The sequence below is a fragment of the Mizuhopecten yessoensis genome, unplaced genomic scaffold, assembly GCF_002113885.1.
Source record: "Mizuhopecten yessoensis strain PY_sf001 unplaced genomic scaffold, ASM211388v2 scaffold10755, whole genome shotgun sequence".
Classification (NCBI taxonomy): Eukaryota; Metazoa; Mollusca; class Bivalvia; order Pectinida; family Pectinidae; genus Mizuhopecten; species Mizuhopecten yessoensis.
The window spans coordinates 546,581-574,086 of record NW_018408705.1 but is presented as its reverse complement, the minus strand read 5'-3'; the positions used below and the strand labels follow the sequence as shown (position 1 = coordinate 574,086).

The 27,506-nt window shown below is 35.7% G+C and overlaps 2 protein-coding genes across 2 annotated transcripts in view; one reads left to right on the top strand and one right to left on the bottom strand.

Moving 5' to 3' along the window:
- The window catches only part of LOC110462158, a 46,303-nt gene extending 41,286 nt beyond the window's left edge, over positions 1–5,017 (bottom strand). Inside the window, exons 1-2 of the mRNA XM_021516001.1 lie at positions 4,877–5,017; positions 494–577 (exon numbers count right to left, since the gene is read on the bottom strand). Coding sequence (XP_021371676.1) covers positions 494–519 — 26 coding nt within the window. The 5' untranslated portion in view covers positions 520–577; positions 4,877–5,017. The remainder of the gene's footprint in view (positions 1–493; positions 578–4,876) is intronic.
- Positions 5,018–5,029: 12 nt separating this feature from the next.
- Positions 5,030–26,876, top strand: LOC110462159. Its single transcript, XM_021516002.1, has 20 exons — positions 5,030–5,115; positions 6,219–6,332; positions 7,223–7,326; positions 7,636–7,655; positions 8,229–8,966; positions 9,586–9,708; positions 10,669–10,791; positions 11,496–11,570; positions 11,856–11,983; positions 13,923–14,012; positions 14,614–14,703; positions 14,926–15,033; positions 15,918–16,110; positions 16,901–17,044; positions 17,500–17,585; positions 19,389–19,459; positions 19,799–20,874; positions 21,896–22,079; positions 22,474–22,547; positions 23,880–26,876. The coding sequence occupies exons 2-20, from the start codon at positions 6,282–6,284 to the stop codon at positions 23,915–23,917; spliced, it is 3,516 nt and encodes a 1,171-aa protein (XP_021371677.1). The 5' UTR covers positions 5,030–5,115; positions 6,219–6,281; the 3' UTR covers positions 23,918–26,876.
- Positions 26,877–27,506: the final 630 nt, after the last annotated feature.

The following is a 27,506-nucleotide window of genomic DNA, read 5'->3' as shown; positions in this document are numbered from 1 at the left end:
TTATTGACACTGATTAGACAGGTGAGTTTATACTGATATTTATTGACACTGATGAGACAANCTGATATTTATTGACACTGATTAGACAGGTGAGTTTATACTGATATTTATTGACACTGATCAGACGGGTGAGTTTATACTGATATTTATTGAACCTGATCAGACATGTGAGTTTATACAGGTATTTATTGACTCTGTTCAGACAGTTGAGGTTATACTGATATTTATTGACACTGATTAGACAGGTGAGTTTATACTGATATTTATTGACACTGATTAGACAGGTGAGTTTATACAGGTATTTATTGAACCTGATCAGACAGGTGAGTTTATACAGGTATTTATTGACTCTGTTCAGACAGATGAGTACACAGAGGTTTTTAATCTATCTTGACCAGCATCACCCATTCAGATACAAGTATATCATATACAGTTAATCTAATAACAATGGGTGATTTGTTTACGCAAGTTTCCTGTACAGTGATATACTTACCAGACTTGCTCTATTGAAGAGGCCATCTCGATCACAATGCTGGGCTGTCTGGTTTATGATTTTTTTATACACTGGAGTGACATTCTGTAAAATACCACATAGTTATATCAGTCACATTCTACACCTACACCAACTACTTATATCACCTACACATTCAGGATGTCAGCCATTCTATTTCTAGAACTGCAAACCTGAAGCATATCTTTTTTTCATGCCAATTTCAGGTCAAATTGACCTGAAAAGAATTTCATATCAAATTCAGGTTGATTTCAAGTCAGATTGAGGTCAATGTTTGCCTTGAAATTGACTGTTTTGTTCTTGACCTGAAAATTGACCTGAATTTGACATCAAGATATATTTGGCTATGTAAAGATTAATAACCATTGATATGGCTGAACAAAAATTGGAAAACTAAAGGCCCAAAGGCCTTGAATCGCTCACCTAACTATTTGAAAATAAAGTAAAAAATTGACTGTTCAGTAGTTTGGTAAGAGAGGATGATGAATGGAAGGCGTCTTCATTTTTATATCTTTTAAACCCACTGGGCTAAAAGGAAGTTGAGTACTACATTGGAGTATGAAAGTACCCAGTAATTAGAAAACATGTGTCACTTAACGTAAGTCAACCAATCCGATCACGCCAGTGAATACTGATATACACAAGTAGGTACAGCTAGTCATCAGGAAGTTCACAGTAATTGTACTGCTCAAACTAAAAATGTTAACATTGGATGAAACAATAACATAAACATGAAAGTTGATCAGGACCAATAAATTTCTTATCACCACGCAGATAAATATTATTTCCTCATTGAAGTAAATTACTAAATCCTTTCAGCGAATTATCAGTTAATCCCTTTTTCATTGAATTATAACAGAATGATATTTCAAATAAATCGATAGGTTTTATAGAAACTAATAATTTTAACCCATTCACCCCTAAAGTCACAGACTGGGCAAGTCCAGTTTAAATATGCAGGGGTCAATAAGTTAAAACTCCTTTGGCCTGAGTCTAATTGATTTCAGCCAAGAACTATTGAACCACATTACCTAACTGATCAATTTGACATGTTAACTCATGCATCCCCACATACTTGAACTGGACTTGCCCAGTCTCTGATTTGGTAAGGTTCAAATGTGATTTTAGGGGTGAATGGGTTAATGTCAAAATTATATAATTTGACTGAGAGATATGAAAGCATATTTCTTTTCCAATTAAACAAGATACCAAGAGGGCTCAGTAATTGTCCAGTCTCTGATGTCAGAGTTGGTACCCAGCTGGTGCTGACCTCATGCTGACCTCCAGCTGATGCTGTGACCCCTGGAGTCAAATTTAGCAAGATTTATGGCCAGTTAACCTAGTCGTATAGGGGTAGAATTTTAGCAGGATTTCAGCAGCATCAACAATTTTAATGTAGCAGGATTTTGCTAAGGGACAGATAGTAAGATAGTTCAGCTTGGGAGTCAAAGGAGGAGAAGAGAGAGTTGGGTCTGGGAGTTGAGTTAAGGAGTCTTGAGGAAGGAGGTTGAGTTGGGGATCAAAGACAGAGTTCAGAGGTCTAGAGATATAGATGAGAGTTAGCTATAGAAAGTCAGAGTTAAAGTGAGAATTAGGATTGGAAGTTAGTAATAATGAACTTGTTTGTAAATATAGTGTAAATATAAATGTACTTATTTTGTTGTTCAATTAATTTAAACTCGGGTGGCAGTGGAAATTGAGAACAGAAAGCATCAGCTACTGATACAAAAGAGAATTGTAACACTGGTGACCATCAGTGGAGTTTGGATTACTAAAACCTAGTTAAGAGATGCAGGATTTCAGCAGCATCACAAGAGCCCCAAGGGCCTTAGCGGTCACCTGAGTTATATCATAGGTACTGGTAGCTTTATTTTATTGTTTAGATGTGATGTGGAAATCAGCATGTAAATTAAGTGAAATACAATACTAATGTCATGTCATCAAAGGATGAGAATTTTAAAATGTTTGGTTAATTTTCCCTTTAGGCCCCGCCCTGGCCCCAAGGGTTGGGGTAGGAATTTCAATTTTACAATTTAAAACTATCTTCCTCCAAGGATAATTCTCACCAAGTAAAAATAATTTCCTACAGAAAATTGTCAAAATATACCCAAAAGTGTTATTTCCCTATATAAACTATAGTAAACTTTATCCACTCCCCAAGGGAGAACAGATAGTTCGGGGGTTCTGAAATTTACAATTTCAATAAAGCCCCTGATGATTTTTTCTTTCTATGCAGAGAAAATGACTATTATGCCTCTGAGTCTGGGGTAGAAGATTTTTGACATATTGGTTAATTTTCCCTTCGGGGCCCCGCCCTGGCCCCAGGGTCTGGGGGAGGAATCTCAATTTTACAATTTAAAACCATCTTCCTCCAAGGATAATTCTCACCAAGTAAAAATTATTTCCTACAGAAAATTGTCAAAATATACCCAAACGTGTTATTTCCCTATATAAACTATAGTAAACGTTATCCACTCCCCAAGGGAGAACAGATAGCTCGGGGGTTCTGAAATTTACCATTTAAATAAAGCCCCTGATGACTTTTTCGTTCAATGCAGAGAAAATGACTATTGTACCTCTGATTCTGGAATAGATTTTTGAAATATTGGTTAATTTTCCCTTCGGGGCCCCGCCCTGGCCCCAGGGGTTGGGGGAGGAATCTCAATGTTACAATTTGAAACTATCTTCCTCCAAGGATAATTCTCACCAAGTAAAAATAATTTCCTACAGAAAATTGTCAAAATATCCCCAAAAGTGTTATTTCCCTATATAAACTATAGTAAACTTTACCCCCTACCCAAGGGAGAACGGATAGCCCGGGGGTTCTGAAATTTACAATTTAAATAAAGCCCCTGATGATTTTTTCTTTCAATGCAGAGAAAATGACTATTATACCTCTGAGTCTGGGGTAGAAGATTTTTGAAATATTGGTTAATTTTCCCTTTGGGGCCCCGCCCTGGCCCCAGGGGTTGGGGTAGGAATCCCAATATTACAATTTTGTAGCCTCATCTACTAATTGAAAGGATGATTCTGACTGGTTCTTGAGAAGAAGTTGAAAATGTAAAAAGTTTACGCATGACGGACGTCGACGGACGGAAAGTGATTAGAATAGGTCACTTGAGCAAAGCTTAGGTGACCTAAAAACTATATATTTGGTGCCATTCATACTTTATTAAAACAATTACCATATTTTTAACATTCACAGAGGTAATCAGGAAATTTTCTTCACCAGAAAAATAAATAAAATAAAAAAAACAAAATAAAATGTTTTTCCTACCTACCTACCCTATTTGTTTTGGAGCCGAAACAGGAAACACTCATATATTTGTATTAGGCCTAATTGTCAACAAGCATGGGGCCAATCCTAGTACTTTGGGTTTTTATATAGAAATATAAAATTCCTAACAAAGAAAAAGATCCTTACTTGCCTACCTACCCACTGAATATAATATGAGTATGGAAACTGCAGACAAATGTATTTAAGGATAGTCTCTGACATTGCGACTGACATCAGTAGCACATGGTACGTGTATAGTCTAAATGATGTTATTTACGCTGGTTCTTAAAAATCAGCATGTACTTGTTTTTAAACCTTTCAAAAGGCAGGTTGTTAACGTCCTTCACTAAAACCTGTTTTGAAACAGGAAAGTTTATGACATAATAAAGCCTAATTGAGGAAGTACATTATAACCAGCCCAGATAAGTGTTTTACTTTGTATTGAACAGGAACTTGAGGTTTCCAAATTTTCCGCTCCATAAAGCACATCGTTGACCTCAAACTGTTCTTAAAAGTATAACTTGTACATAAAAGTAAACATTTCTTTATTGTCTGATGATGATATTCATATTACATGTAAGGTTTAAAATACTTCCTTTTTCTATAAAATGTAGATGATATATGTCTCTATAAAGTGCATTTAAACAACATTAAAAATATTATAAAAAAAAAAAACCAAGTTAAACTTGTCAAATATGATATATATCAATAACAGAATTATCGTAAACACCAATCCAAGTATTATTAATGTAGCATAGGCATTACTCATTTTCTGTTCTCTTGGAATCATATATTGATCATCATGGTAACGTAATGGAAAACGAAAGTTAAATTAATTATATGATAAAACAACATATTAAACAATCAAATCTGTTTGAATTGACTTGTTATTTGCAGAACTGACTTGCAATTATATAGTTCCAACCTGAAATAAAAGTGATATTTTATAAAACTATTAAATATCATCAATATAAAAACTTAAAAAAGACAAACTTTTCCCACTGTCCGATTAGGCCACCCCGGTATAAAATCACGATTCGTTTCAATAAAAGCATACTAAGTTTTTAAACATTTAAGCAAAACGATACCTCACGATGCTGTCGCTGCTATTCTGTCCGAGATCCAAAGTTCCATGTTGCAACACTTCCATGGAAATCCTGACTTCCTACGTTCCTCGATCCTAACTGGAAATTTCACAGCTAATAAAAAGTCTAACGCAAAGCGATATAAACGACCGAGTTGTTCCGAAATTAACTTGGAGAAACCCACGAGCACCTGTCAAGCTGGGATTGTTTTAACGCATATTATGACAATTATTTACAGTCAGGTAGGCGTACATGTAATCACATTGATAGCTAATATGAACAAGATGATTACACTCCGTTTTTGTCGATGCTATATTCGAACGTAGCTTTATTAACAATTTGTATAAGAGGCGCATTAAGCGCAGCGCAAATTTCATGGGCAGAATATCCCCTTTCGCTTTTCAAGGATGTGTTGACGAGGAATAGGTTGCTCCGGTCCTGATAGGTTATATCTATAAAATGAAATGTCCCAATGTTCAGGAGAAACGTGTAGCTAGGTGACACTTCAGGTCTATGACTAATTATGTTAGGTCGATATATATAGGTAAGAGATAGCGGAAAGAGTCGTCTCCCCTTTTTACAGTCGGTTCACTAGTCTAGCTTCACTAGGCTAACGGTACCAAAGACTTGACAATATACTTAAAATAAGATATTAAAAAGTCATTTTCATTTACATTAGAGATGTTCATAATTATAATCAGTGAATTTAATTTCTGTGTGTTTACATTCACTTTCAATTTGAAAAGTAATTAAAATGTACTACAGGGTTCATTTAGAGTAAGTAATAAATTTAATGTTATATTGATTGCCAGTTCCATTAAGGTGATATTATAAAAAGTGGAGTGACATTATCTTCTTTTCAATAATAATTAATGTCATTCAACTACAACAAAATGAACACACATTCACATGAAAGTTTTCTCTTATCATATCAGAAGAAAATGGATGGGGGAGGGATTCATTTTAAAATGATAATAAAAACATGAAAGTAATTTTAAACATTATTTATATATATCTTAAATACAGTAAAAAATCTTCCTAATACATTCAGTAAATATCCCCGTCAAAAAAAATAGGTTCTGTTAGATTTGGTAAGTTTTGTTATTTAATATTTAACGGAGAGATGTTATCTTCAGTTCTGATACATTACTCCAGGAAAACTGATATAAACTGGGCAGAAAAATTGACAGAACAATAATAATGATGCAGCAAAAATGAAATGAATACACAAACAACCCAATAATATACACAAAAATGTATCTTGTTAAACTCGATCATCCTGTTCATACAAAATGTAATGTCATATATTGTTGTACTTATTAGTTTTGCTCATTTTGATCATCAGATGGAAGTTTTGCTTTTGTGACTTGGTCATCACACATTTACTGTCGACTCCTGATCCATTACCATGGAAACAGATGAGAAGGAAAACCCACTCCACTCTGAACAGGGTTCCAAGGTATGATACACGGATCTAAAATGAGATACATATGTCCTCCCCTTTGATTTATTATTGCTGCTTCAACAATATTTCACAGCTCAGATGTAGTGGTTTCTAAATTCGTAAGGTGTAGCGGTTTTGCTGAAACAAAAATTGACATGTTTCTGGATTGTGACTAATTGAAAAAATGGTTTGAAGATAAAAGCAGCAAAAATTAAGAATTTCAAGAAATGTTACATAAGTGTAGCAGATTTTAATCGCACATATGATTACAGTTGCCTTCTTGCTTCAAGCTAGAGGGAATTTCCCTCTAGGTCAGTGGTAGAGCGTCTGATTAGGAAATCTGCGATTGCATGCTCTCTCTCCTGTTACAAATGGTGCCGTGACCAGGATTCCAACCTGGGACCCTCCAAACACTAGACAGACGCTCTACCAACGATTACCATCCAGTTAAATTCCACTACAAAACAAGGATAGCTAAGGCTACACATTGGTCCAGCTTCATTTCACCCAGAATTCAGTCTCAATCATCATTGCTCTTACATTTTACTCTAACTGACAAATCTAACAGCTTTGATTACTTTAGGCACTCTGATGACATCAATATCTTACATGTGTCATATTTCAGTTTAATATTTGGTGATAGATATAACATTTTTAAGGACAAGTCATGTTTTGGTGGTGGAAGTAAACAAGAGCACCCAGAGAAAAAAATACCAATCTGCGGCCAGTACCTGGGGACTGCCCCAGGTAGGCCTGGAACTGCGACCCAGTGGTGGAGGGCTAGTGATCGTAGACAGTCATATGCCTTAACCACCAGCCCCTAATTATCCATTTGCCACAATTCAGCACATATACTCATAGTTGAAACTTTAACAAACTGTTTACCATTGTCCATTTCTTTTCAGCATTTAGCAGAAATGAAAGAATCCATCTCGGAGATAGAAAGAACAAATAACTTCATCTTAAAGAGATTGGATCAGCAACATGATAAAATGGACGGAGAAAATTTGTAAGTGTGACCAAATGTTGTGTACTTTAAAGTTTTATTTTAATAAAAGACCATTAAGATAAGAAAGTGAAAATTGTGCATGTGGACTTTATAGACAGGTTCTTATGTTCTGTATCTTGCAAAATACACTTCCATAATCATTTATAAAGTTTTATAAACATGTGGTCACTATCCACAAATAGTCACTATATAGGAACCTGAATGACTCTGCAAACATCATTTTTTTTGTTACATACAATATACTGAAGTAACCAAAGAATATGTACAATATTTACAGCTTTTATGTTAACTGATCTTTCTCTTTTTCAGACATATTGTAAAGCTGACAGGTATGTAGTTGACAAGGGTGTAACGGCTATAAAGTGACCATATATGTTTCTACACAAATTTCAAAAAACCTGTAGTTAAAGTATACAAAAATTTCATTTTCTGTACAATACATCAGAATAACAATACCAGCTAATTTTCAATTGGTAGTTTAACCTTTTTGATCATTTATTCTTTTATGGCAAACAACGCACACAGAAGGAACAAATTAGTAAGTTCAGAAATCTTGTAAGTGTAAGCAAGATTTTTTATACAGCTTAGTTTATCACTAAAATACTATTTTTCATGAAATGAAATGCAAATTTAAAACTTTGATGTGTTAGTTAAGTGACTTAATGTATTTCAGTAGCCTATGGAAATCAGGTTTTAATTGTCAAAAAGTGATTCATACACAAATATTGGGGTTTTATCAAATTCTATCTGATATTGACCACGCTTTGTAAACACCAAGGTACTAACTATTCTGTAAACTAGAAAAGAAAACACACAAAAGTATTATCTGTAAAAAAATCACATATGAAAGTGTTACGATATTACACAGCTACATACTGTATGACTGTTTGTATCGTGTTCAGAGGCACTGATGCAGAGGCTGCAGGATGTGGAGCGACGGGAATGCGAACAGGATGAGGAGATGCAACAGCTAGTGAGAACTGTGGCAGAGCTCGGAGACACTGTCTCATCTATGTGTACCGGTATAGACAACCTCAAGTTTACACTCACTAAAGAGGCCTCGGGCAAGGACCGACATCGCAGACACAGGGGACGTCATGATACCCCATCCCACCATCAGGAGACAGTAAAGGAATCTCCGGAATTGGACACAGTGGGCCAGCCTAAAGAGGATTCCTCAGAGTCAGGTCAGGCTTCAGGTACAAAGTTGGATGAAGCTATGGGGGGAACAGACCAGGTGTTAGCAAACGAGCGGTCACAGCCGTCTGAGACAACAGAGGAAGGAACAGAACAGCTTTCAGTAATTGGACAGGGACATAATAAGAATGGGTCGGATGAGTCACAGAAGTCAGATATGACAGTTACAGAGACAATAGGCGAGAAAAACACTAATCCAAGCAGTGAAAATGCAGATGAGGACAGAACAGTGGACCCCACAAATGCTTTAAATTCAAATGATGAACAAATCAATGCAAAGGAAACAGGTAATACTGAACAGCATTATCCTAATGGATCCGCAGTTAGTGCCCCAAATACTGGTGCTGACCAGCAGGTGGATGAGAGTGAAGAGAGACAGATTGTCAATGGTGTCATCAGTGATGAGATGTGGAATTCTGTAGTCAAAGCTGAAGCAAACAAAGGTGAGAGAAATTCCTTTACAGGTCACTTATTACAACTTCAGGCTTTGTAAATCAACAAATTGTACAGGTTTTAAATATGAACATACAAATTTATTGTTGAGTTTCTTATTTTATCATTCATTAAGGTTTCCTAAAAATTTCCTTATTTATCTGACGAATAAAAAACGTTTTGAGTTAAGAAGGGTAGTCTCCCTTGATTTTGTCACTTGCCTTCATCGTTACCTAAGTAGGCTACATACAACAAGGTTTATTCACATGCACAGCTGTATTTATTTTGGAAATTGTTATTTTAAATTTGTAACATGGTTTTGAAAGAAAGATAATCAAATATAATTCTTGACTTTATGCTGTTACTTCTTGCAAATCTCTGAATCTAAGCATTTTAACCTCTGTCATTTAGGTCAGCCCACTTGTAAACCAAGTGCATTCATTTATCACAGAATACTTCTGTGTTATCTGGACCATTTTAACAGGGCCCACTTTTAATCGAAATGCATTCATTTTTCTTTCATTTATCTGCACTCTTTATTCAGACACTCGGTAAAAGTTCTAACCATTGTGCCAAAGAGAGTAGTCTCCCCTGGTGGGGTATGTTCACTAACCATTCCAATCTTTGCAGCCAAGGATATTAGTCTTCCCTATGGTGACGGGATAGACACTGTGTTTGTAGTCGACATATCAGACAGCATGAAGGAGAACGGCCTTCAGCAAGCCAAGGATGCCATTCTTGAGATAATAGATTGTAAGTTAATTTGACATTTAATCATATCAGTTAATGTTATTGTTCCCCTTTAAAGAAGTTGGAGGGAGGGAAATACTGTGATCAGCTTGTAAATCAATTATCCTAATAGACTAACAGAGTTGATAGAGTTGTATGAATTGCAATTTATTTCTCACTTTAACCATTTTTTGGAGGGAGTAATAGTATAATTTAGCCAAAGGCTTACAGCTCTAGTTCAATTCTCTGTAGCTTCCTTGTGTTATACCTGTTTTTACAGAAAACATCTACTAACAGTTGTTGTAATTTGTTATTTTCTTAATGTTGCACTCTTCTAAACCAAAAACCTAAGTTTATCCTGGCAATCATTTAACAGTAAATAATTTAAGGTCTTGTTTACCTAGGGTTATGATCGATATCTTTCACTACAGAAAGGGGTATGGAATTTCATTGTCTCCAAGGAAAGATAACTCAAAGGTGAACTGTTAAAAGCCTTTATAGTGATTTAACTCTGATCCTCAATGGTTTTGCCAGTAGTACCCATTAACATGTCAGATATTCAACTCTGTAACCATTAGGGATGGGTCCTTTCAAGGTTTTCTGAAAATCATGAGAAAAAAATTCTAGCAATAGGTCAATAGTCAATTATACAAATTGAATTGAAATCATATTTTCTTTTCCATGTATATTTAGGGTCCGTTTTTGGAGATGCAGATTCCCTATACTAATCACTGTGTCCGTCCGTCCACACTTTTGTCTCTGAAGATTTCCTGAGTTTTGACATAGTGATTTGTAGATGTAGGGTTTAAAACATTTCTGAGGTCAAGGTCATTGTTCTTATATTAGGCCATAAGGGGTACGGTTAGGCACATGGCATGTCCTTTGCTGACCATTTAGTATTATAGTGTATTTAATATTTATGAAGATATGTAGGTCTATCTGGAACTTTCATGATTTGTAATTATTCACACACATATTTAACAGGGATAGAGATGGTGGCAAAAGAGGAGAAAGTGGAAGAAAATGTTGGCGTGGTAACCTTTGGCCACATCACACAGTGTAGGCACTATCTGACCAAGGACTACAACTCCGTGCGACAGTGTATTGGTAAGGAGATCCCTACTGTTTTCTTCATTGTATATAAATGTATTGGGTGTTTGACTTCACAAGAAATGGTTAAAAGTTCAACAGATATGGCAAAAACAAGGTATTTAACTTATATCAAATGTGAAACAGTTTCATGCATGATTTTCAAAATAAGATTAGGTATTTAAGGGAATATCCCCTTACAAAAATCTTCAAAGAGAGATAAAGTTGTCGTAACCTGATTATAATGAACCTCATTGGACCTCAAATTACAGTTTGGTATAGGTAAAATTTCTAATCTAGTTGGATATTCGCAAGAAAGTCTGTGCCAGAGGCTAAAATATTACTTACAGTAATTTGTTAAATCAGCAAAATTTCTGATGGTCAGGTAACAAAAAATTACAGATGATATATATACATGTATCAGAGTCTAAATACTCTGAATGTCATCAGCTGTTATTTCCAGGTATTAGACTTTATAGGAGAGGAGATCAAGCATTTAGATAGTGAATGTTTATATTCAGACACATCAGTGTAAATGCAGAAACAATAAATGTTGCTCACCCTTTGTTATAGCTATGATTTGTATTCCTCTCAAATAAGACATTTGAGTAATACTACAAAAAAAAAAGAACTTAAGAAATAATTAAAGTTATTCACATTGTAGTGATATGGACAGGTTGGCACTTTTGGTACTCGGAACATGATCAGGTTTTTTGTTGTAGCCGGTCTCCAGGCTGCTGGTTCGTCTCCTCTGTATGGTGGACTTGACATGGCTCTCGCTCTATTTAAACATGAAGGTACAACATGGATGCTTTCCAGGTCTTACACTCGTTATATATATAAACATGGTGTCTTTAATACTATATCTTACTTTGTATGAGATTTATTACATTTCACATAAAGAATGATGAAAATGGGATTTTGGAGAAAAATGTAATTCTTTACATTTATAAATTACTATTTCGCAAAAGATTTTTATTGTATTTAGAGTAGCCTTATAAAATGATACAGAGCCACTGAAAGTATTTAAGAATTTTAGTCCACTATTTGATTACAATTTTTTTACTAAATTTAATGTACAGGTGATGCCACAACTTTAGTATGTAACCACAAGATTTCCCCTCGGATTGTGTTGCTAAGCGATGGTCAAGCCACAGACCACCACTTACTGGGAGGACAAGACGATCAGGAATCTCCTGTCACACCCCAGGTAACTGTTTAATTTTGTATTAGTAATAACAGTTTAAAAATTATGGACTGAAATTTTGTTAGGTATAAAACACTACATGTTGCAGATAACACATGTTGCTGACAGTCGGGCAACATCATCCTGGAAACTCAGGTGAGACAGGTGCTTTAGATTACACTATTGAAATTTGCTTTAAAAAGATATTGTGTCCCATAAAACTTTTGTTATGTATTTGAAATTCTCAATTTCTGCAGTCACATCTTAGAGAAAAAAAAGTACATACATGTATATGTAAAATATTTATGTGTGTAACTTTCATCATATCAGCTGACAGAAAGATTTTTATCAGGAAAATGGTTTTTGAAACCATTCAACATAAAAAGGAAATATACCTTAAATGTATAACAGCACTAGATAAACTATCACAGTAAAATACCAAGTTTTGAGCTAACTTAAGGAAACATATAAACTATGAACTTATGATCTGGATCGTTTTACCCTAAATCCCGTTCGCTCCACAGGGTGTTTTCGCCCTAAATCCTGTACATACCACAAGTTGTTTCGCCCTAAATCCTGTTCGTACCACAAGTTGTTTCGCCCTAAATCCTGTTCGCCCCACATGTTGTTTCGCCCTAAATCCTGTTCGTACCACAAGTTGTTGCCCTAAATCCTGTTCGCTCCACATGTTGTTTCGCCCTAGATCCTGTTCGCTCCACAGGGTGTTTCGCCCTAAATCCTGTTTGTACCACAAGTTTTTCGCCCTAAATCCTGTTCGCTCCACAGGGTGTTTCGCCCTAATTCCTGTTCGCTCCACAGGGTGTTTCGCCCTAAATCCTGTTCGCACCACAAGTTGTTTTGCCCTAAATCCTGTTCGCTCCACAGGTTGTTGCCCTAAATCCTGTTCGCTCCACAGGTTGTTTCGCCCTAAATCCTGTTCGCACCACAAGTTGTTTTGTCCTAAATCCTGTTCGCTCCACAGGTTGTTTCACCCTAAATCCTGTTCGCTACATAAGTTGTTTCGCCCTAAATCCTGTTCGCTCCACAGGGTGTTTCGCCCTAAATCCTGTTCGTATCACAAATTGTTACGCCCTAACTCCTGTTTTGGTTAATTTTCCCTTTGGGGCCCCGCCTGTTCGTATCACAAATTGTTACGCCCTAACTCCTGTTCGCTCCACATGTTGTTTCGCCCTAAATCCTGTTCGCTCCACAGGGTGTTTCGCCCTAAATCCAGTTTGCACCAAAGTTTGTTTCGCCCTAAATCCAGTTCGCACCACAGGTTGTTTCGCCCGAAATCCAGTTCACCCGAGGTTATTGTTTCAACTAAATACAGTTATAAATATGTTTAGTGTTCGAAAACTTACTGAGTTCATGTTTCATGAAAAATTGTGTTGTCGGAAGAATTTTATGTGGATGCTATTTGCAAATCTGGTCGACATTGTTAAGGGTTGATCGAGTCTAATGTAAAAAAAAAAAAAAAAAAAAAAATGCTGAGAAAGACTAAAAAAAAAAAAAAAAACCTGGCTGAGCAAGACTAACAAAAACTCAAAAAATACACTGTGCAAGACTAACTAAAACTCAAAAAGAGAAAGGCTGAGCAAGACTAACAAAAACTCAAAAATGAAGACTGAAGTATACATACACTACTAAACAGGCTTAAAAAATATTCGTCCTTAAAATATTTTTTCATCGAAACAACCTAGCACAAAATGACAAACAGGATTTAGGGTGACATGAATGATAGAAGTTCACAATGATAACAAGACTAAATGCTCAGTTTCTTTTGACCACAAATAGTAATTGAAACTTTGCAAGCTTTTGAAAACTAGTAAAGTCACCTGTCAGAAAAATTCGAGAGAAATGTTTTCAAAAGCTAGCAAAATAAGTGTTCAATTACTGTTTGTGTTCAAAACAAACTTGGGTTTATTATTCATACCAAACTGCTGAATCTCATTCCAAACAGGTGAGAGACGCGGTGCTGACATTTACGCAGGGACTAGCAGAGAGGAGGGTTCCTGTATACTGTGTACCTATCGGAGATGATACTGATCAGGTAGGTCACACATGAGGTATCAATTATTACAACAGCAATAAAAAATCTCTTGTTTATATAAGGCTCCCATTTCTAATATGCTAACAGTAGACAAACATGAAACTTGTGTCAATTATTAGATTTAAAATGAAATTATGATGTGTTCAGAATTGCTTCTTTGATAATTTCTTCTCATAGGAGGTAGTCTAGTGGTAGGACGCCGGGCTCGTGACCGAAGGGTTGCGTGTTCGAGTCATGGCACGTTACTGTGTTGTATCTTTGAGCAAGATACTTTACTCCCCTTGTTCATGTCTACTAAGCAGTAAATGAGTACGTGGTTGGGCAGCGCTAGAATTGTTGAATGCTAGCTGTTAGTGCCGAAATGGCAGCTCTGGCTGTATGCTCCCCAGGGTGTTGAGAAAGATATTGGCTAGTTGCAAAGGCCCTATAACCACCTTGAAATATGAGTAACCCTTCCTGCCTTCACAAGGATCAGTTGACCTTATTTCATATGAAAGTTCTGAAAATGCTCTTAAAACCCATCAGAAAAAAAACAGATTTATGTGGATTTCATATTTTAGGAGCTTACAAAAATACATACATGTAAAAAAAATTGTTACAGAGTTTGCTGATAGACATTGCCAAAACCACATCCGGCCAGGTGGTGTCATTAGACGAAGTTTACAGGATAGGACGACACTGCAGTAATCTTGTGAGCCATCAGCACTAATATCCTTCTATTTTATACGTCATTTAAAGAAAATTCTCTTTTGCCTTTTCTTAAATTAGTTCAAATTTTATGATTTTAAATTTAGAAAAAAAACATCTTTATTTGTAAAATCAATGCTATTTGTGAAAAATAGGTTTGTATCATCAATGCTTTGTAACTGAAATGTAAAATAAGATGTATCTGACTAGTTTTGTGACGTTGTAGGCCTGTGTACTGCGAGTCAGGAAGATACTTCCTCATGAGGGACTGGATGCAACTGCCCTCAAGACAGTGGTCAAGATGACAGAAAAAAACTTCTCTGAAGATGACCTGGTCAGTAAATAATTACAATGCGTAAATTTATCACCAATAATAATTTTCTATCATGATAAATTCCTTTTTGTCATCATTATGATTCAGTAACTTTTAACTAATTCAGTACGTAGTAATAAGAATATTTTTAAACATACAATGAATACTTGAAGAAAGTTGTGTTGTTAGTGCTTTTGGATACATTGATGATAGAATATTTATAGAGCACTTGTCAAAAAATTGTACTACCGTAATAAATAACTGCTCACCTTAATCCTTTCCTAATGTTATGGCGCTGACACTCGGGTGGACACACAAGCATGTCATGGAGGTATAGAGAGAGGCATGTGCTGTGGTCTAGAGATCTAGAGATTTAATGTGTAGTGGTCTAGAGATCTAGATATTTAATGTGTAGTTGATAAATGTTTTGTTAGTTGAATTTCATACATTGTATTTCTTTTCAGGCAATGTTACATTGTAACATGAAAGTTTGATATATGGTGGGTGTCATGGTTGCAGTGGTACTGCGATTATTAGTTCAGCAAATATATGAACAATTTAGATGACTTAATTAGTTTAAACATAAAAGCATACTGCTTGATGATAATGCATAATGCATCCCTAATTATACCTTACTAATATGCTGCCATAGATTTTTCATGGGTAAAAAGTTTTCACGATTTTTGGCAACCTGCAAAATTAGTAGGCATACAGGCATTTAATCCAGTCTTACCTTTATAGCACTTCATAGCAACTAGACCTGAAATCTGTGAAAAAATGATTCCTGCAGAATTGACCATTTTAGCAAAATCCGCAAAAATGAGGCCCCTCCCCCCCCCTAAAAAAGAAGGAGACATTAACAGTATTGAGTAAAGTATAAAAACTTGCAGTATTATTTGTTTTAGGAGGACATGATGGCCATACTGGATAACCCTGTGTTCCAGCAGACTGTGGATAAAGGCTTCAACTTTGATGAGCTTACTGAGAGCGATTCTCAGATGCCTCCTATTGGGTCACGAGTGCGTAAGGGGCCGGAGTGGAAGTGGAAGAATCAGGATCTAGATGGAGTTGGTACAGTCATTGGTCACGGCAAGAATGGTGAGTCCTATAATTCCACTTATGTACGTTCAACTTTCATTATTCGCTTATTAGTATGTCACTAAATGAGTTTTGGGACTGTTTTTGCAGGATTTTTTTGTCTTCTTTTTTTTCTTACGTCAAGGCTTTTAGAAGTTTCTTCATGAGACTACACTTGCTTGAGATACTAAATCAAACTGCACATGAGCATTGACAATATGCATGTGTAGATGTGCGGAAAGTATTTCTTTTTTCAGATCAAACATGTAATGTGGCTTCCACAGCCTCTGATAGGTTGAAACTCAGATTTTGTTCCATTTTGCTAAACTTTAGTATGTTGGTGTATAATGACACTACACACACAACTGTGACTTCTCTTTACAGAGTAGACAAGATGTCCACCAGAATTTGGCTTCTGATTGGTCAAAATTTAGCTTTTTTCTGATATTGCTCTTTGGTACATGTATGTAGGAGTTTTAAGGCTCTGGTGCATCCTTTGCCACTATATGACTCAGTTTTGGGTACTTATGTAATGGTCCAATTCAAACTTGATATTTCTAAAATTATCCTGAAAACAAGCTTATAATTATGAAAAGTTGCTATTTTCACGTTGACAAGTTGAGTGAGGAATATTGGCTACTACATCTACTTGTAGATATAAATGTGTCCGATGACATTTCTAATGAATGACCTTCTAATTGCATAATAACAGATTTTTTTTGCTCAAGCTTTTAATTTGTTTTCTGTTGAAAACTAAATAACACTTTCACAATTATGAAATAATGACAATGACCATTGTGTTGACCTTCAGGTTGGATAAAGGTTGAATGGGACTGCTCCAACAAAGGGGAATATCGCTATGGTAACAATCAGGCATTTGATGTAGTGTTTGTGGAAGAGCCACGGCTGCTGAAGACAGATGAAACCATAGCAACGGGATGTGTTGTATGTCGAGGTGAGACTCCATGTTGGGTCTACTCTATTAGCACATCACCATCATGCTGTCAACAAAACCAGCTATATAGTCCACAGAACTCAGGAAATTAGTGAAATATTTTTGTTATCATCATTCCTGGGGTTCACATTTAAAAGAACATCAGGGTTATTTAAGTGTTTGATAGCTACCTGGATGGCTGGGTATTCTATAGGAAATGAGGGGCCTATTTTCTCCTTTTTTTTGCAAATTGATATTTTCACTGGTATTTAATAAGGTTAAAAAATAGACTTATTCATTGAGCCCACATGAATAGTTATTCTGCATTATCAGTTTACAAAGGATATTTGAAAACAATATTCATTTTACAAGTACATGACATATTTAGACTATATAAACCTCTAGATCTTCGAGAGATTAAGACTTGTTTTCATAGATCATTTTCCTTCTGTAATAAGAAGACATTTGTGTTTCAGGGATAGATTGGGAGTACGAGGATCAGGATGGTGGGTTTGGGAAGATCGGCACAGTTTATCATACAGAACCTGACGGACAAGTCTGGGTAGGTGAAAGGTCAAGGTCGAATTTAGGTTCGTTATAATCATCCAATGCATCTCATAAGAGTGATTATATAAGTTGACAAAACTTGTTTTATAATTGCTGTAAATCAATAAAGTTTATATTAAAACTTATAAATAAGGTAAATAAAATAAGGTAAATAAAGCACCCTAGCTTCTTTTTAAAGCCAATTAAAGATGGTTTCCTATCAATCTATGTTTAAAGTCTACTTACATTTTGAGTGATATTTATTCTTGAGTAAATTCAAATATCACATTTAAAATAATTATCTTTTCATAATCTTGTCCTACACATTGAGTGGAACAAGAATAAATTTCCTCACAAATTAACATAGAAAAGAGAGTTCTCTGAGTTAAATTTGTTTTAAATATATGTACCAGTAATCTTCAGTATAATGTCACCTTTGTAAGGTCAAATGTAGGGACAAGCATGACATTTTGGCATAAACTTCAGTAGAGAAATTAATTTTCAGATTTATACCACCTGTCCTTGTCACAAACACACATTATGAGTTAGAAATCATTTGTGGATATGTGTCACCATTATTAGCTCACCTGGCCCGAAGGGCCAAGTGAGCTTATGCCATGGTGCGGCGCCCGGCGTCCGTCTGTCCGCCGTCTGTCCGCCGTCCGGCGTCAATATTTTACTTTAAACAACTTCTTCTTAATAACCAAGAGGCATAGGGTGATGATATTTGGCCAGAAGAAAACTGGAATGAAGGGCTACCAAGTTTGTTCAAATAAATGACCTTCACCTATTTTCAAGGTCACAGGGGTCAAATATGTTTAAAACTTGAAACAACTTCTTCTGAATAACTAAGAGGCCTAGGATAATGATATTTGGCCATTAACATGCTAGGATAAAGGACTACTAAGTTTGTTAAAATGAATGACCTTGACAAATATTCAAGGTCACAGGGGGCAAATATGTTTAAAACATTTAAACAACTTCTTCTGAATGTCCAAGAGGCCTAGGGTGCTTAACTTTTGCCAGTAACATGCTGGGATGAAGGGCTAGCAAGTTTGTTGGAAAAAATGACCTTGACTTATATTCAAGATCACAGGGGTCAAATATGTTTAAATATTTAAGCAAGTTAATTCTTCTGAATAACCAAAAGGCCTAGGGTGATGATATTTGGCCAGTAGCATGCTGGTATGAAGGGCTATCAAGTCTGTTCAAATGAATGACCTTGACTTATATTCATGGTCACAGGGGTCAAATATCTTTAAAACCTTTGAATGACTTCTTCTTAATAAGCAAAAGGGCCAAGGGTGATGATATTTGGCCATTAATATAACATGCTGGTATGAAGGGCTACCAAGTTTGTTCAAATGAATGACATTCGCCCATACTCAAGGTTGCAGCGGTCAATATATGTTTAAATCTTTAAATGATTTGTTCTGTATAACCAAAGGTCCAGGGTAATGATATTTTGCTAGAAGCATGCTGGGTTTGAAGACTATAAACTCTGTTCAACCTAATGTCCTTGTTCGACATTCAAGGTCACAGGCGTCATATGTTTAAATCTTTTAATAAGTTTTTATGAATCAAACACTGATATTCTGCCTGTAGTGGTATTTTAGTCCACTTTTAAGATTACAAGTGTGAGATTAAAACCAGGTGAGCGATATAGGCCCATTGGGTCTCTTGTATAAAATGACTGTTGAGTGAACAAAAAAAATACTTCTGCTAATTAAAATTAGATAGATACTGGAATTGAGTGTTATACAATGTATAATAGTAACATGACAACTATAGGATATTGTGTTTGTTTTTCCAATTAAAGGTAAGATGGCCAAATGGTCACAGAGGAAGATACCACTACACCCGAAATGGCAAGCAGGAACTGGTAGTGTGGTAAGTTATAAAAAACATTACAGTACTGGCATATGTTATACATAAAAAATACTGTATCTGCAAACAGCCCCTGTCAGTAAAGATGGCACATTCTTTTTAAGAAATGAAAAAATGTAAACAAGTATGGTGAATAAAATGTACTCATTGGCGTATAAATAAACAAACAAAATTATATTCATATAAACTCTGGTGATAATTTGAGTAAAATTAATTGTTTAATCAACTGCCAATTAAATTCTCAATATAACACTTTGAACCTCATTTGTTGAGAAAGTATGTTGTCTTTGAAAATTTATGTGAAATTTTGAAGTTTTATTTTTGATATTTCATTTCAATCAGTGATCCATTTGAGGTGCATCAAATACGGGCTGAACAACGTGCTTCTGTAGAAGCTGAGGAAGGGGCCGCAGGAGGGATTAATCTGAGGTCTAGATCTAGCAGTATATCAGAATCTTCATCCATCCCAGATCTTCCCTGTGACGATGATCTAGCATTCATGTCAATCTATGACATGGTTCCCGCTTCCAGGAGCCTCCAGCTGGATGACGAGGAGGATGAGGAAGAAGATGAGGATGTTGGGAGAGTTGACGAATTGTCTCTGGTTGAAGCCATGAACAAAAGAAATGAATCTGCTCAGAGTCTGCCTCCCCGTAAGATTCATGAATCTGAGTTGTCTGATCAGTCACACATGGACATTGTCAGTGTAGAAGACTCACCAGTGTTGCCTGTTGTTCAAAAAGACCTACCTAGTAATGGTATTTTCCAGGTAGACCTTCCAAAGGACGTTGGACACAGTTCAGTTGGTAATGATAAAAACATTTCTGCTACATCCTTGTCACATCATCAAGACCACAAATCAGACACCAGTGGGTCTTTAACAGGAGACAGTGTAACATTGTGTGAAGGAGATGAAGCAACAAATGGCAATGGTCTCTGTGACCAAAATACAAGTCTGAGTGTCACCCTGGAGGCGTCTGTAAAATTTAATGAGTCAGTCAGCATTGGCACTCCCCTATCACACAGTACACCATCAGGCCTTAAATCCTCAGGGTCCCTCAGTACACCTGATCCTGCAGCCTCTGGGTCAATTGGCACACCAGTCACAGGAAAGCAAGGAGGTAGTGAATCTGTCAGCTCTGATAGTCTTAACATTACAAAGTCAAAATTTAGTTTAACAGAACAGCAGAAAACAATCTCTCACCCCACAGAAGATTCAGAAACAGCCAAGGTTAAAACAACCTACTCTCCACCGTCCCCAGTATCGGGTCAGTCTCCCACCGGCTCCCCTGGTAGTTCCTTCCGAGCACTGAGCCACCCAGCAGGATCTTTCAGCATCAGCAGCCATTCCTCCAGCACATCCAATGTGGTCTCAGCAACCCAAAGTCAGATCAGCACAAACTCAGACTTTCTAAGTGGTAAAATCTTATCTATCATTACCAGTATTACTTTCTCACCTGACACAAAGCACGTTTGAGCTTGTGCCGTGATGCAGATTTCTTGTCAACTTTTCTTTAAATAACTTCTTCTAAAGAACCATATGCCCTAGTATCATGATATTTGACAGTAAGATTAGTGTGAAGAAGTGCTACCAAGATTTTTCAAATAGGTAATCTACACTTTATAAGGTCACAAATGGATCTTATGTTTCGAAATCTTCTAATAAATGATATCTGGCATGTAACCTGCATGGGTGAAGGGCTACTAAGTCTGCAAATAAATGACCATAGCTTACATTAAAGGTCACAGATCAAATGTGCTAAAAGCTACATTTAACTCTTTCTCAAGAACCCTGTTAGGAGTTACAATATTGCCCATGTAGCATGCTCGGGTGAAGTGCTGTTTATAGAATCCCACTCAGTTACGTTTACCATTTTCGAAGGTCACAAAAGTCAGATGTGCTGAAAATTTCAAACATTTCTCTCAAGGATTTCAGCATTAAATCTTTCCTTGCCAAAAACGTCATAAAACAGGTGATCAAAACAGAACTTTTGGGCCTTTTGTTTAACTCTATACATGCAGTTATGTGTTAAAATAGTGTCATCTTATATATAATTGATGTAGTGGACAATGCCTTTCAGGTTTGGTGAATAATTTAAAATAAATCAGCATTTAAGGTGTGTGACATTAACTACTTCTGGAATGTTCAGCTTTCATGCACACTTTTTTTTTTTTTTTTAATCCAAAATGTCCTCTTCAGCTATACTTTTCTATGGGAAATCTATAAGAATTAGTTAAGGAACAACAAGAAACTATGGCCTGGTCCAAAGTTGAATTAGGTGTCTCTTGTCTTAAAGTTAGGGTCAGAGGTTTATGCAAAGCACAATGTACAAAAACAATCTTACTTTCTGCACTTGTTCTTTGTACCGAAGTTTGTTGCCCATTTATACTTTTATGTTTCATGTATTTAGATATCATTTTCCCCTTGGTTTATATTAGACACTTTTTCGGACACTGCATCTTTGACGTCAGCGTCGACATTCACAATGACAGATGTTGTGTGGCAATGGGAGGATAAAAAGAAGGCATGGCATAGCTTCTCCCCAGAGCAGAACCGCAAGATAGAGAAGACACGTAAACGCAGTCCAAGGGGCACCGTAGTTCTGTCTATCAATGGGGAAGAGTAAGTACAGCTGGCTTTAGGCACTCAGTCACTGGTGACATGTGTTGTTTAGTTTGGAAACTTCTGTTTTGAAGAAAGGATTTACAGAACTTAATGGATATTTCATCTTAAACTAATTATCTTCTTGATTATAATTGTCTTAATAGCAAGTTTAACAGATTATGAAAGATTGGATTAATGAGATGTCATTGTTTTGATTGTTGGACTATAAATTATTTACAAAATTGTATCTTGTCTACAAAAGTCTAGTTAATAATTTTGTCAATCTTAACAAGTTGTTAACTTGGACATCCTCTTAGACATTAGACAAGGTCATTCCTTAATCAAGGAAAGTTATCAATTATATATAGCATGGCTTAATGCTATGATAATACATTATATCTTCTAATTACAGTTTCAGGGTAGTGATGTACAAATCCATACAGATCCATACAGTCAATAGGTCAACCAACAACATCAGGTGTATAGGTAAGTTAACTGTCAGTAGGGTGACCAACAACATCAGGTGTATAGGTAAGTTAACTGTCAGTAGGGCGACCAACAACATTAGGTGTATAGGTAAGTCAACTGTCAGTAGGACAACCAACAATATCAGGTGTATAGGTAAGTTAACTGTCTGTAGGACAACCAACAACATCAGGTGTATAGGTAAGTTAACTGTCATTAGGATAACCAACAACATCAGGTGTATAGGCAAGTTAACTGTCAGTAGGGCGACCAACAACATTAGGTGTATAGGTAAGTTAACTGTCAGTAGGGCAACCAACAACATCAGGTGTTTAGGTAAGTTAACTGTCAGTAGGACAACCAACAACATTAGGTGTATAGGTAAGTTAACTGTCAGGAGGACAACCAACAATATCAGGTGTATAGGTAAGTTAACTGTCAGTAGGACAACCAACAACATCAGGTGTATAGGTAAGTTTACAGTAAGTAGGACAACCAACAACATCAGGTGTATAGGTAGGTTAACTGTCAGTAGGACAACCAACAACATCAGGTGCATAGGTAAGTTAACTGTCTGTAGGACAACCAACAACATCAGGTGTATAGGTAAGTTAATTGTCAGTAGGGCACCCAACAACATTAGGTGTATAGGTAAGTTAACTGTCAGGAGGACAACCAACAATATCAGGTGTATAGGTAAGTTAACTGTCAGTAGGGCAACAAAAAACATCAGGTGTTTAGGTAAGTTAACTGTCAGTAGGGCAACCAACAACATCAGGTGTTTAGGTGAGTTAACTGTCAGTAGGACAACCAACAACATTAGGTGTATAGGTAACTTAACTGTCAGTAGGACAACCAACAACATCAGGTGTATAGGTAAGTTAATTGTCAGTAGGGCAACCAACAACATTAGGTGTATAGGTAAGTTAACTGTCAGTAGGGCAACCAACAACATTAGGTGTATAGGTAAGTTTACGAAATGAAACTGAACCAAAAACCAAAATATAACCTGGAATTACTAATCAAGTCATTACTAAATAGACCATATGAAAAGGAAATGCTATAAGGTTAATTGATTACCGGGATCTCTGTAATTTTGCAAATTTTAACTACTAAACAACTTAATATACTGAACATCTACAGGATAATGACAGTCTCTTTCCTGAGTCTATAACTTCTTTGCATTTTGAATACAATGTTAACTAACTGAACACATTTAGTCTGCACTGTACGAGTCAAATGAAGCTAGGGAATCCCTCAATATCTTAAAAGCCAAATAAACTTGCAACCATTTTATTGTATTATACACAAAGTATGTCCTTCACCTAAACAATCCAATTTTTCTCCCTTCAGATAGTGATGTGGCAAACCTTGGAGACGTCGAGACATGAAGCTGAACCCTCAGTAGTTGGCTTGTCACAGGACTGCCGGTCTTCAGAAACCCAGGATCCACACATTTAGCAAGTTCTTCCCATAATTGTTAGAAACAACAGCTTTAACAAATTTAAGTGCTTCCTACTACTGGGAAGACACCAGGCCCCGTGTTAATACAGCCAATTCGTACCCAAACAAACTTTCCTACAGCTCAGAAATCTTGCTTCTAGTTCAAACTGGAAACACTCATTGTGACGGCTACAACACTTGCTGAAAGCCATGAAAAATACTCGACCACAGAATCCGAGTTCAGCATTAGAATGGTTTAATGAAGACAGACTGAGCTTCATCAAATACATTTCCCTTTGTTGTTGTTCTACAACAGAAATAAGCCGAAATACATCAGTAAATATGAAATCATTGTGGCCTGTTTGTGTATTAACAAGTAGTTAAATATATGATAGGTACATTTCAGGTGGTTTGGTAAAAATAAACTTGCTAAATAGGAGTTTAGAGTAAAGAATAATTGGGCATTTAATTTAGTCTTACTATGAAAATTACTGTTGTATATAAGTGTATGCAGGAATTGAAGAAATATAATTCTTGTCTGCAGCTTTTAACATGTAGAGATGGCATTGACATTATACCTGTCTAGGATCAGGTTTATCTGTACATAGCTTGATAAGCTCCTTTTTCGCTATTCCAGGAATTTGGTCCTAACAGTACACAAAAGTAGAGGTATGTGTATTGCACGAAAACCATTGGTAGGAATGGGTTTGCAATAACCAAATCACATGGCTTTTTACTACAGAACCACCCTGTTCATAATAAGATCTATATACTAAGTACTGACTTTAAAACGATAACAGCAAAGTTTTAATGTCTTGTGTATCTGTGGAATTAGAATTATCAAATAATCCATACTATTTGTCCATCAACTCTGCTCCCAGACGAACCATTCACACCCCTTAGTGCAATGAATGATACTGGGAAATCCCAACACAATCTTAAATGGCTCTGTCGTAAAAGGGTGCTCTTTTTCAGAAATAATGATATTAACTTACCAAAACCATTTTTCATCGTTGAATTGCTTAGCCCGAAATCATGTTGCAATAATTAAAACAGTTCTCATTCTAGTTTGCTTAACATTCATGTAGCGTTCTAGCTGATGTGCATTATATAAAGCCATAACCAATAAACAGAGTTATGGCCCTTTGATCATTTTTATACCAAATAGTATTAATACTGCATACAGGTCGTTTTGGGACTATATGGCTTGCTTGCAATATTTGCCTTGTTATTTTCTGATATTAATTTGTTAGTATCTATGTTTGTTATCCGAGTCATGTGTAAGTACTTCATTTTGTTATCTCTCACTATGTTATTGTTAAGGGTAACAAAAAAGTAAAAGGATTAAAAGTGAACTGTTGTTAGTCTTAAAAGATTAAAAATGTCAGGGGATCCTCTATAGATGATTTATATTGTATATCATACATATATATTTCCACTCTTACTTGTGGAAACCTTTTGTTCCGACAATATAACTGCATTTATCTAGTAATAATAAGCCCATGCCACGTAATAGGCTTGCCATGTCTATTGCAGTGACAGTAATGCCAACATATGTTATTTCATTGTTCTGTTATAATAAGCCATTTGATTTGGACATTACTGTTACAAGTTGTATGCAATTATTTCTACTTTTCATTTGAATTTTTAAAGTATGATTGTTTCTACGTAGATGTATAGATGAACATGGATGAGATGGAAGATCACAAAAGAGTATCTCATGTGGAACACTTATGTTGGACATGTTTCTAACAAGATCGTACTAAATGACCTCTAGTTCGGGAATCATATTTTACTAAAGTTGAACTATGAAGTGCCAGAAAAAAATTGTTCAGGCAAAATATATTAGCATACCCTAAAATGTTGATGGAAAGCCTTGTTCGAAAATATTCCGGACTTGAAAACAAAAAAGTTAGCCAGCCTTGAAAATATGCCTTTGATTCTTTGCTGTCAATGCATATGGTTGATCTTGAAAATCAGCTTTCATTTTATGGGGGAAAAAACCTGAACATATCTATAGCTATAATTTGCGCACTTTTAACTTTATTTCTGCACTAAAACTCTGCACACGTTACACCAAATGTCATGGTAAATGGTACAGAATTTTTAGCAATGATGCAAATGTGGCATGTACCATTTAAAAAATAAGCTAAGTATTCCTTCAAATATAAGCCACAGTAATTTCAAGATTTTTGAGTATCTTGTCAGGTGACGTTTGGAAATATAACCTTTCTTATGTAATTCCTGCTGTCATTTAACTGTCGCTATGATCGGTGGAAGAATATGTACCACAGAAATTAAGTCAGTAATTGACATCACCAAAATAAACAATTACTCAACAAGTTTGGAGGCTTTTGTAGACAGATAATTTTTTCAGCTTTTTCAAAATTTCAAATTTATACATTATCTAGAAAATCTACTTAAGCTAATGTTGTACTTGCAATGTCGCTTTATATTTAACATGTGTAGACATTTTAGATAACATTTATCAATGACTGAATTTATTTTCATGCTTTTGACCTCCACAATACAAAAGCAGTTTTTTCTTAACTAGGTTATATTTTGAAAAGTATAAATTTCACAAACTTGTTAAAAGTTCAATCAATAGTGTGCTTTAAAAGCTAAATCTCGAAGGTGTGAGAAAGGTAGTGGCAGTTAGTCATAAGTCATTTTGTGACATTTCTACTGGGCTTTCAATAATTGCAATATTTTGTCTGTTATATGACTAGTATTTAAATACAAGTATATTTGTTTATCTAATAATGGTACAAAACTATTTAAAGATGAAATATTTTTTAGCTGTACAGTGTCTCATGGATGAGCAGTTGCTATTTCTATGTGACTATTCCATGCTTGAATCTTATATATATATATACAAGAAAATAAATTTAAAACAATAAACAATCAAATTCATTCAATGTTGGTTATATTTTATGAATTAGTTATTAGCACTCATTGACTAATTTGTGCTCCAAGTTACCCACAGTAAAAAAAAAAGAAATCAGTATGGTTGTGAGGAATGTCTAGACTTCAAATCAATCAAAAGAAATCAGTATGGTTGTGAGGAATGTCTAGACTTCAAATCAATCAAAAGAAATCAGTATGGTTGTGAGGAATGTCTAGACTTCAAATCAATCAACCCACCTTGGTTGGATTGATGTAAATTATTACAAACTTTGCTCTGTTACCTAAAATGTCAAATATTTCTCCTCACTATTTTAATGTTATGATTGAACTGGTGTAAAGTGGTATAGTTGTTGACAGATAAGTTCAGTGACTTGTTGTTTATGATTTCTACCCGAAAGAAAAAGCAATATACTCTCAATTACGAACACCAACACTGTACATCCTCAGTATGAGGAAAAGAAATGACCTGCTGCATCTCATTGACTGATAGTGTGAGGTGACTAGTGAGGCAAGCCAACTTAAGATCGTTTTAATGGATATAGTGCCTGGAAAGGATTTCACTAAACATTTTGCATTTATTTGACCTTTGACTTTGCGTTGAATGTCACTGTGATCTTATTAGACAGCATT